This window comes from Trifolium pratense, linkage group LG3 (genome assembly GCF_020283565.1).
Source record: "Trifolium pratense cultivar HEN17-A07 linkage group LG3, ARS_RC_1.1, whole genome shotgun sequence".
NCBI lineage: Eukaryota > Viridiplantae > Streptophyta > Magnoliopsida > Fabales > Fabaceae > Trifolium > Trifolium pratense.
Genome location: NC_060061.1, coordinates 15,668,507 through 15,679,831, shown reverse-complemented (window position 1 = coordinate 15,679,831; position 11,325 = coordinate 15,668,507). Strand labels below are relative to the sequence as shown.

The 11,325-nt window shown below is 32.4% G+C and overlaps 3 protein-coding genes across 20 annotated transcripts; 1 reads left to right on the top strand and 2 right to left on the bottom strand.

The window, feature by feature from the left end:
* Positions 1-1,853: 1,853 nt before the first annotated feature.
* On the bottom strand, positions 1,854-3,998 carry LOC123914641 (FBD-associated F-box protein At5g56370-like). Its single transcript, XM_045965836.1, has 4 exons — positions 3,991-3,998; positions 2,198-3,176; positions 1,996-2,119; positions 1,854-1,879 (listed from the first exon to the last, which is right to left on the bottom strand). The coding sequence occupies exons 1-4, from the start codon at positions 3,996-3,998 to the stop codon at positions 1,854-1,856; spliced, it is 1,137 nt and encodes a 378-aa protein (XP_045821792.1).
* Positions 3,999-4,243: 245 nt separating this feature from the next.
* Positions 4,244-6,713, top strand: LOC123918130. Of its 17 annotated transcripts, none has more exons than XM_045970101.1 (7): positions 4,274-4,643; positions 4,730-4,787; positions 5,296-5,384; positions 5,466-5,514; positions 5,652-5,699; positions 5,882-5,962; positions 6,354-6,712. In XM_045970101.1, exons 3-7 carry the CDS (start codon positions 5,306-5,308, stop codon positions 6,361-6,363), a joined length of 267 nt encoding a protein of 88 aa, XP_045826057.1. In that variant the 5' UTR covers positions 4,274-4,643; positions 4,730-4,787; positions 5,296-5,305; the 3' UTR covers positions 6,364-6,712. The 17 variants fall into 17 exon arrangements, 8 of the variants coding, with proteins under 8 accessions (XP_045826057.1, XP_045826058.1, XP_045826056.1 ...); XM_045970100.1 differs by having other exon boundaries at positions 4,394-4,643; positions 5,882-5,955; positions 6,354-6,703; XM_045970099.1 differs by having other exon boundaries at positions 4,398-4,643; positions 5,230-5,384; positions 5,882-5,955; positions 6,354-6,702.
* A 406-nt stretch (positions 6,714-7,119) lies between these two features.
* LOC123918127 lies at positions 7,120-11,008 on the bottom strand. 2 transcript variants are annotated; one of them, XM_045970090.1, is made up of 10 exons: positions 10,644-11,008; positions 10,427-10,528; positions 10,233-10,354; positions 9,832-10,134; positions 9,523-9,656; positions 8,948-9,011; positions 8,295-8,399; positions 8,134-8,202; positions 7,971-8,050; positions 7,120-7,458 (listed from the first exon to the last, which is right to left on the bottom strand). In XM_045970090.1, the coding sequence occupies exons 1-10, from the start codon at positions 11,002-11,004 to the stop codon at positions 7,155-7,157; spliced, it is 1,644 nt and encodes a 547-aa protein (XP_045826046.1). In that variant the 5' UTR covers positions 11,005-11,008; the 3' UTR covers positions 7,120-7,154. The 2 variants fall into 2 exon arrangements, with proteins under 2 accessions (XP_045826046.1, XP_045826047.1); XM_045970091.1 differs by lacking the exon at positions 7,120-7,458 and adding an exon at positions 7,506-7,741.
* Positions 11,009-11,325: the final 317 nt, after the last annotated feature.

Sequence of the window (11,325 nt, the reverse complement as noted above, 5' to 3'; positions counted from 1 at the left end):
AGAGGTAACAATATGTTGCCTTATCAAGAAGCAAATATTCCTCTAATAGGGGATTGGACTTCAGTAGGAAAACCTAGACAATTACCTGCCCCACCAAAGAAGGAAGATCAACCTTCCTCATCTTCAAATTCGAATAAGATAATATCTTATAAGGAAGTAATGGTTAATGAACCTCAGGAACAGAATTTAGAATATTTTGAAAATCCTGTTACTGAAAAAATTATTTATATTGATGACGAAGATTTGTCATTAACCCATAATGATGGGTGGTCCATTAAAACAAGATATTTAGAGTCCAGAGGATATGCTGGGCTTTATGGTAAATCAAGGCCAAACCTAGAAATCTTGTTAACAATCACTGAATCAGTGACAATAACCCATTACTATCAAAATAATAACCCAGAAAGTTTTATAAACTTCAGCAAGTGCCATATCAATAAGATATTATTACCTAGAGAATGGGGATTAAACCCAAATGGTGAAAAGGCAATAAAAGTTGCGGAAGGAAAATATATTTACTTTAACTATTGGGATTATATCCAGGCTTTCACACAAGCTTTTTATTATCAAAACCCGAAGAACAAGCATTCTTGGTTCTTTTCGGTCAACCCAGAAATTGTTAATAAACCAATACCAAATTGGTTCTTTGAATGGTGGATCAAATTTGGTCCTTCTTTAGAAATTTTACCCAATGAAATAGGAAATTTGTACAATCCTTGGTGTGATAATAGTCCACTAATAGCAAAAATAGCTTCTACTAAGCTTATCACAGGACAATGTCCCTGTTTATTTTTTATTAATTTTCAAATTCCTTGGATTTGGAGATGGACTGTAACCATCTCAAAAGATAAGTTTAACATTCCCATCTTGGAAAGAAATTTCTTTTTCAAATGGTGGACAAAAATGAGTTCTGAAGATATTCAGAATTTAATATCAAAAATAAAATTAGCTATCAATAATGATAAGGCCTCAGGCATCAGACAACAAAGCCACCAATATTCCATGGCTGATTTGAAGAATTACTTCCAAAAGAAATATCCTAAGGAAACTGAAGAAGAAATCATGGTCAGAATTCTAGACCATATGAAGACTCAGTTCTTAAACACTTTTCCCTCGACAGAAAAGAGAGATGATATGTCTACTTCCTCTCAAGGATCAATAGGACAAAATATGTTCGAAGGATTAGCTGGAGAATCCCAGCCTGAAGAAGAACCAACCCAAGAGGATTTTTGGGATGCTATGATCCAGTCGATTAAAACAAAAAGAGATAAAAGCCAGTAAAAATGAAAAATTAACTGGTGGTAAAAATTTCTGTCGGCATAAAAAGACAAATCAGTCTTCATCAGCTTTATTAAAGTTTTGAGTCAGTTGTCCATTTGTAATTTTGCTTTTTGTTAGTGCGGACAGATGTGACGATGGGGCCCAATGAGCACCCGGCACTATCCCACTATGTTTTGTTTTTCTTTTAGGACAGCTGTTGGTTAATATAACCTGTTACCGGATCAAATAGTGATCCCTTTTCCTATATATAGAGGCCTTTGCCTCAGTTTGTGATCATCGAATTTTCAGAGCAATAAAAATCTTATATTTTCCTTAAACCATTTCCTACTTAATATACCGCTGCGACGGGACTGTAGCACTTTCGTCTTATTCCAAACCTTGATATAAACTTGTTGGTATCAGAGATGTCTAAACAATTTAATTTCAGGCGCACTATAGAAACTTACAGTGCTCTTTAGAAAACACCATGCCAAAAATCAGCAAAGTATCACATAGCTACATAGAGGCATAGATAAAATTCCACCAAAGTCGATTTCATATTCAAATTACTAGAGTTATTGATTAAACAACTATTACCACCTAACATTAAAACTAACATCTGCAAGATACACATTGTGCACGCAAGTGTTATAAATTACAGGACACAATTTAGCTAAGGTCTCTGACACCAACAATTTAATTTCCAAGATATAGTTTCAGGTATGCAACACAAACGTATGAAATCTACAATATCTGATGAATACAAATTTTCGTTTAGTATTGAAAGAATGATTAGGTCCATATGCTTGATACTTGGTGGAGGAGATGGAATATCCAAGAACACCGGTTTTGGTGCATCCTACATAAATTAAACAAGGTAAATATACACACAAATTATATAGAACCAAACAAGTAGTTAATTAATATTCATACTCACCATGATGCATAGAGATAGTGATATTAAAACATTTTCGGGTTTGATATTTTGGATAAGTTCCCTCACGTAAAAAACATCCAAATCTTTATTAATCAAGTTGACGCTAAGATCGACTTCTAGTTGACTCGAAATGTTTGAAAAAGATATAATTGGTTTTGAGCCTTCAAAACCTTCAAATTTACATGACAATAGATTTGGAGCATCAATGTTGACCTCCTTCAAGTTATAGGACTGTGATACCTCCAAATATTTAAGTTGAACACTTGAAATATTAATCGTCTCGGACAGCATGCAATTCCATATCTCCAACGTCTCAAGAAATGGAAATTTTGAAAATAGTTCAAGAAACCATTTGTTTGTGATAATAGTAGTACTATTCAAACACAAGAGTAGCTCTTTTAAATATTTGCACTGAATAAAATCAATCTTAAATGGTGTGTTCCAAGAATCATGGCAATAATATAAACTCTTAAGACTCGAAGCTTCATCGATATAAACCTCTTTTATTCCATCAACATAAACTGTGTTGAGCTTTTGTAGACCATGCATGCTCAAAGACTTCATGCTACCACCAGAAAGCATCAGAGTTATAATTTCAATCAAAGGGCAACAAGAAATGAGACGCTCAATTGCTTGTTCATCTTCCAAAACGACATGCAACAAATGTAATTCTCTCAAGGAGAAAAACTTAATTGAATGATTCATGAATGCTTGATCGACGCTAATACCCCCTTCCAACATCAACCTGGTAAGTGATTTGACTTCAATTACACTCTTCGGTAAGACATAACATTCACTATGAAAATAAAGATCTAAAACTTCAACACCACTTTCTGCGACCAACTTCAAGCAAAAATCAAGATCTTCTGACATGCAGAGAAGGTCTAATATCCTAAACGCAAATTCTTTGATAACCAACCCGTGGTCACGAAACCTCAATAATCTTCTCTTTACATATTCAATGAAGTCTTTACTCTTCCTAGATATAGATAAATCTTCCACTTAGTCATAGAGGCTCTGATACCATATCAAATAACCGATTATCCCAAAAGTTTAAGCAATTAGAATAGAGCTACATCAATGATTTTATATTATTTTTAACCGTTAGTTGAACTAGGTTGTACAGGCCTTGGCATATTTTTTTAAAAAATTAACATACATCCATTTTCTAGATTTAATATTTTTTATTTCAATATTATAATTAAAAGAAGGAAAAAAAGCGCGTGTAATTTTGATGTAATGTTTTGTATTTGACCAGGCATGGACTTATTGATTGTACTGGCTAGCTAGAAGAAAGTGTGTGGTGTGTTTGTGTGAAGCTGAGAAGAGACACGACTGCACTTTTGGAGCTTTGGTTAGAGAATTTTTGAACGTTTAGATAGAGAATTTTGGTTCTGTTTTGTTAGAAAACAATGGATAACTGATAAGCTGGTTTATAGCGGATAATTTATAATAAATAAGTTAGTTTATTGAAACTGTATTGTTTCGTAAATTTAGCGGTTGAACTAGATTATAACTATAAAATGACATAAAAAAAATATGTTTAATTAATATTTAATTTTTTTCAAGTAAGATATTAGGGGTAAAATTGGAAGAAAAATGATAAACTATAAGCTACTTGAAATTCGTTTGAACACTAAGCTATAATCTAGTAAAATAAACTATAAGATATTTTTAAAAAATGTTTACGAAACAGGTCTTTTTTCATCATATAAACTTATAAACTATAAGCTCAAAATCCAATCTTACCAAACAAAACCTTTATAACAGTTGATCACAACAACATTAAATACCTTTCCATTTTTTTTGTTTACGGAATTAAATATCTTTCCTAAACATAATATTTTGTTGAGTCGAATACTTTGGCAACGATTTTAACATGGTCCCTTCATCTGTTGTAGATCTAGTGACTTTCGCTTCTTTCAAGTCACGCCACCAACACTTAGTATCATCTTTTCTTCTCCTTAGCGTTTCATAAAAAAACTGTAATCATTTTAACTACACAAAAAGACCACAGCTAAATGGAAATTTTTGACACATGTCAATCACACATACAATCTGCACAAATCCTAGGTGGAATTTTTTGAATTAATTTGCTTCTTTTGGCCATGAATTCGAATTTGCTTTCCCTCTAATTCATCACTTCGCTTATTGGGCCATAAGCAACAGTCCAGTCCAACAAGCCCATATAAGCCCGGTCCGGATTGAACAAAATAATTAAAAAAACGCATGCGTTGGAAGACATATCATGTACACCAGTGAGAAGTCGTTTTCGCAAAGCCATTCCGCAGAACTCATCTTCTTCTTTTGGATAGGGATTTTGAAACCATTTTGAAATCCAAAAAGTTTCAGCATCTTATCGATGCAACATCTGCTTCTCCCTCTGTCATCGCGAGAGAAATACCATTTTTATCCCTTCACTCTCTTCAAATCCTCTCTAATTTGAGTAAATTTTCACATGCCTTTAGATGAAGAAAAACCCAATTTTAAAGAATACCCATTTTAATCATTCATTATCTGTTGATTTTGCAGGTTTGGTCAATACATTAAGATTTGATTTCCCTCCAAAGGGATAAGATTGTATCAAGAGGTAAAAAGTAATTTCGAAATTCACTTTCAGATTCTCCCGCCTTGATTTTCAATCGATTTATTCATTTTATTATTGAAATAGGGTTAGATGGTGAGTCTATTTAAGCAGTTATTGAGTTTAGAGTCTCAGCCACACCAAACAAATTCAAAACCTTCTTTCCTCGTCTGTTGTTTTTATTACTTTTTTCAATCACTATTTAATTTTTGAAATAAAAAAAAAATTGTTTTTAGTTGAAAATGGCTTTTATTTAATTACATATTTATTAGGATTTGTTTCTATGTTTTAGTTAATAATCCCTACCTTTTAGGAGTTGTTAGTGGGATTTAGATGGTTTTCTCCACCACAGTATGATTGATTTGTTTTTGTTAAATTTTAGATTTTGTTTTTTTAGATTTGTATCAATTTTTTTTTATGATAATAATCTTATTTGCAAAAACACCAGTATGATAATAACAAGCTCGAAATTTCCTTCCAATTCCATTTGTAAAAACACCAAAACCTATGGTAGGAGGAAGAAGATGACCGAGATTCAAGGATTTGGAGGAAATAAAGCTACTTATGGAAGAACTGAAGAAGATTTTGGTTATTCTCATAAAAGTAACATTGTGATATAAAATATTTTGGTTTTTGTTTGTTCATTTAGATTGACATAAATAGATCTTCTGTGTATGTTTTTAGGTGTTTTTCGAAAAAAAGAACCTATGAGTGGCCATGAAGTTGTTCTCAAGTAAGTTTTAAACTTCCTGCAGCTTTATTTATTTATGTTTTTCATTTTTTGTTTGTTTCACTCCTCTGCTTAATGATTGATTGTTCGCTGCTATTGAAATTTGTTTCAATTGATTGTTCTCTATTTTATTCAAACAGGATGATTCATATGTTGACATCTATATCAGTACAATTGAACTGGACTTTGTAAGCATTCACATCCACCACTTAACCTTTGTAATGCTTGATTTTGGGTATATTCTTTCTTTTTCAAAATACCTAATTTTTAATTTTTTACTTAATTTGATTTCAGTATTTTATTTTTTACTTATTTGTTTTTCTATTTCAGTTTGTATTCTAATTTTCGATTCCACAAACTTGGCTTGCAGGTTTGAACTAAAAGGCAACAAGAATGTATTGGTGGAGTTTCACAGTGGCTTTATGAACAATAGAGAAAGAAATGGTGACGGGTGGTTAATTTGTTTCCTACTTCATTTTGATTTCCATTTTGTCTTATCATCTTATACCTATAATTAAGATGATTATATATCAACCTTCATTTTCTTTCTTATACCTATAATTACATGACATTATTTTTTAACCATAAACACATAAGTTGATAATTTCAAAATTAGCCTTTGTTGATATATAACACCTTATTGAAAAGGAACTAATATGCATCAGCTCTATTTTGGAGGTTGTGGTTTAATTTCATGCCTTGAGTGATCATAGCATGATTTATTATTGACAGTACTTTGTCCGTTAAAATGATTTGTATATATGGTATGATTTGCACCAGTGTATCTTATAATAAGATTTGAACCATGTCTTTCATAAACTTGATTACGGTTCCTTTTTCAGGTTCTACTAACCGAACTTAATTCAAGGTTTTTCATTTTACTTGAGAAGAGACTTTTGGTTGTGGAAAAAGGCCTTGCTACACCGCTGCTACAAATATCAGCTACAACTGCAGAAGTGAGAGATGATGGAGTTTGAATGGTCACATTTAGGTAAGTTGAACTTTTTTTGGCTTTGTCAGTTTATGTTAACCTCAAACAGTCACAAAGATGAACATTTGAATTCACGTGGTTCAAGAAAACTCATTGATTGAAATGCTATATTGTTTTTGATATGTTGAATTAGAATTTTTATAATCTGGTTTTCTTGCTTTTTATAATATATTTGTTCTGTTATGCTCCTTTCACTTGAAAAAATGTCTTAACTTATGAATGAGACTTGTGTCTTGTTGATATGTAAAAAATAAAATGAAGACCCACTTTGGTCACTCACAAATTTTTTATTAGATAAATTAGTCCCTCACAAAGATAAAATCCAAATTAGGTCTTAATATTTTCATATTTGGGATAAATTAGTCCCCAATTCATTATAATTATAATATAGAGACTAATTTGTCCTTGATACAAAATATAGTTTAATTTTTATTTTTAAAAAGAACACCAAGATCAGAATACAAAGATCTGAAAACAAACGTATGCTTAGGTCCATATTAAGGGCAAATTAATTAATACACACAAATTAAATATATAGATCCATATATATGCTTGATATTAAGGGCAAATTAATTAATACACATAAATTAAACATATAAATGGAACGAATGAACCAAACAAGTACTTAATTAATATCAACAATCTTCATCAATCAAGACCCTAAGATAAGATGGTTTTGAGACATAATTAAAATTAAACCTTCAAATTTATTTACATGATAATATATAATAGAAGACTGATCAAGAACCTTCAAATATGAAGCTCCAGCTTTGCTGATGTTCTCATTAACCTTCTTTAATTCCTTCTCCAAATCTTTGGGATCTTTCTTGCCATCCTTCTTCTTACCTTGCAATTTCTTTGCTTTGGCTGTTTCAATCTTGAGCACATCTATCAACCTTGAGATGGAGTTGTTGACCTCATTGAGGGAATTAGAAGCCATGACCGACCCTTTAGCTCTGAAAATGTGAAATAGAATGGAAATTAAAGTGCACTAGCTAATTACACATATATATGCAATACAATGCAATGAATCACGTGGCTTAACTTTCTTAATTCCTAGGTTAAAGTAAAAAAGTGACACAATATTTACCATGTAGAAGGAGAAGTAAAAAACCTTAATGTTTACTACTTAACACACAAACTATCTTCTTACATTGTTTTATTTTGTTTGTATTCTCTTTAAGACATGTACTTAAGGGACTTAATATTTGCCTTTGATATGGACACTGATCTCAATACCTTCACAATAACAAATTAATTTAATGATCTGAGACCATATATTACACACACGATTAAAATTATAGGAAATAAATAAGATGCAATTTTCCTAAAATTGTCAAACTACGTATGAATGAGGGGTCCAACTTATACAAGTTAGTGTCATTTATCTTATTAAACTTATTAATGAGAGGGTTTGGGTAGTATATGTATAAAATTTTAACATAAAAAGACAAGAAAAGAAAATTACCTACTACAGAAATTCTTGTCATTGACACTAAGATTCTCGGCACACACTAGTTTACTATTATCATTTACACTTACAAAAACCTGATTCAAACACCACAAAAGTATCAAAACAATAATGTTGAATGCTAAAGAAACGTAACCAAGTGCAATGTTGTAAAGCTGACCTTCGTATCAGTCTGGTTGGGAGGACAAGCACTCAACATGTCAGATACGCCATTTAGTAGTTTAGCATACTACAAAATCGAAGAAAAGCATATCGACCAAATGTGATAATCGATGAAAACTAAGTTAAGAAACAAATACGCTACACAATCACACATAATACCTGCTGAAGACCACAAAATTCATATGTCTTTTTGTTAACAGTCACAACACTGATTGAGTCACCTGATCGCACTCCAACTTTATCAGCAGGCGATCCTTCATACACCTGTGCTTGATCATTTAAAAGTTCATAAGAAACTCATACCAAAAGTCAAAGATTACATAAAATAGTGCCAGAAGTTGATCAAGAGATAGCTTGGAGGCTTGAACCAATTATGAGACAGATTTAAAAATTGTGATTCCAGATATGCAAAAACCGATAAGAAAACGGACGATGAAAGGAAACAAACATGCGGAGCAACATTAGGAAAGTTTTTGATGGGGGAGGGGAAGCTTGAGTTGTTAAAAACTATAGTTCCTTTTTAAATGTATATTTACTATGCGGTGTATTCAGCTTAGAACGGTATCGCTTTTACTCATACACCTAACTCAAACGAGAAAAGACTTTAACTCCTAAGGTTTGTGGCCCAGATTGATTGAAACTCATTGGGAAAGGTTAGTATATTTCTCGTTTGTGTTTTAGGCTTTTCAAATCTAACACAGGAAGGTTAGTATAAGTTCTCAAACAATGCAAAAAAAAACCTTTCCACTTAACCTAACAAATTTTAAGTTTACACCTAAATCTAAAATTTGCAAAGGATTAAACAGTTTTACCTCTTTCACAACAAGACTATCCGAGTCAATCACAGTGAACCCGAGCCAAGGTTGCATGACAATCCTGCATAAATTGGAACAATTATTGGAGTCAGTCCACAAGTATATTATGAGGTGCAGTTGTATAATATATCATCAAACAATCCCCATATATTTTAATATTCATTTTTTGTTACTATTAGCAGTTTAACACAGTATAAAGCTAAAAGCTCTTCCAAATAAACTTCACTAGTGAGCCTGTTTGGAAATTAGATTTTTGGACACACTGTTCTAACAAAACGTAGTATCTAAAAAGCTAAAGTAGTTATCACAAGGTCAAACATCTATAGTGCCTAAAAATTTTTTTTGCTGAAATGATTCCACAATACAGAGGACATCCTAATAATTCAAACTCCAAGGCAGATTAGGAATTCTCACATCACTGATTAAAATAAATACGACTGAAGCAAAAGGAAAAATTAACCATTTTGAACTTAAATTCCAATTAGCCATGCCTAGTTTTGAAAAACATTGTTTTCGCACAAAAAAAATTGGCAGAAGAATAAGAGAAAGATAAGCTACAAAGAGAACTGTACCCATGCGAATTCCAATTACTCAGGCATAATCTAATCACTGATGTCGGAAGAGGATGAACAAATCCATGGCCATCAAAAAAGTTGATGCCAATAATTTGACCTGCTTCAGTGATAAGCGGTCCTCCCTCACCGGCCTAATTTACAAAAAATTAGTGAGCCAATATATGCATATCATAAAAGAATTCCACAAATAAAAGCAAACAAAAGCCAATACAGAAATGACGGTGCACGCATGCATATCATTCCGTGTATTCAAACATCAATCTATATAGCATATATATGAAATAATAGCAAAAATGATGTGGATACCCGGGTAGTTCTACAAGTAGAGCTGGCAAGTTGCACACATCCAAAACATGGATAATCTCTGCTAAATAATCCGCAACTTTCTGTCAATTCACAAGTATAAAAATCTCTAGCCAACGCAACTACTTCAACCCCTTGTAGATTTGAATAACTATCTAAGGGTCTAAGGAGGTCCACAGGTGAAAAAAGATCTAAGGGAATCAGTTTGACATTAGAGTTTACTTTAAAAGTCACTATGTTGTGATAATAATCAACATAGTCCTCTTCAGCTAGAAGCATTTTTCCATTTGCAAGTCGAACAACAATCTGACAATTAAAAAATATGATAACAGTGAAATTAAATAGCAATAGGAGTAAGAAAATACAAAATAGAAATAGAAATTAAAAATTAAGGGCATACATACACGGTAATCGTGGCGGTCTAAAGGAGACCTCATTAACTTAGCAGAAGTAAGAACTGTAGCTACTCCCTTACAAACATCCCAGTCAATGATGAAACCCGTGCAGTCAACTATTCTGTGTATCCCTGTAATATACCATATTTTCATAATATGACTCTTTTATCATCCAAATTCAAGAGATAAATTCCGTAAATTACCAGTGAAGTAGGAAACAGAAACCACTGAAGGCGCCAAACTCCTAATTACCGATTTTAGTCTACTGTCCTCGTAAGAAGTATGTTGCATTGTGCCAGTAAGACCTGATTTCAAAACAAAAACTATTAGCAACGAAAATCTAAAACAACTACTTGATCTAATTTCAAAACAAAAACTATTAGCAACGAAAATCACGAAATCTAAAACAAATGCTCTTACCAAGTGGAGACGATTTCCCTGTAGGAGGAGCAGAAGACGAAGAGGGTTTTCCAATCCGTTGTTTAAATAACCCACTTATAAATTCGTTTAGATCACAATCCTCACTTGCTCGCTCATTTTTAAAGACTTTCCTAAAAACTTTATTGATGTATTGGACTGCTATGGCTTGCTTTATGTTTGAAGGAATAAATTTGAGTGGCAATATTGCCAAAGGTGGAAACCTAGTCATATCGTAATCGTTAAAACTATAATCATATTCAAATTTGTGGTTCTGTTTATCAAGAGGTATACAATATCCATGCTCTGTTTGTGAGACTTCGAAACATTGAATTCCAATGACTTCCCCAGATAGGTTCATCATTGGCGCCCCTGATGAACCTATCTGGGGAAGTCATTGGAATTCAATGTTTCGAAGTCTCACAAACAGAGCATGGATATTGTATACCTCTTGATAAACAGAACCACAAATTTGAATATGATTATAGTTTTAACGATTACGATATGACTAGGTTTCCACCTTTGGCAATATTGCCACTCAAATTTATTCCTTCAAACATAAAGCAAGCCATAGCAGTCCAATACATCAATAAAGTTTTTAGGAAAGTCTTTAAAAATGAGCGAGCAAGTGAGGATTGTGATCTAAACGAATTTATAAGTGGGTTATTTAAACAACGGATTGGAA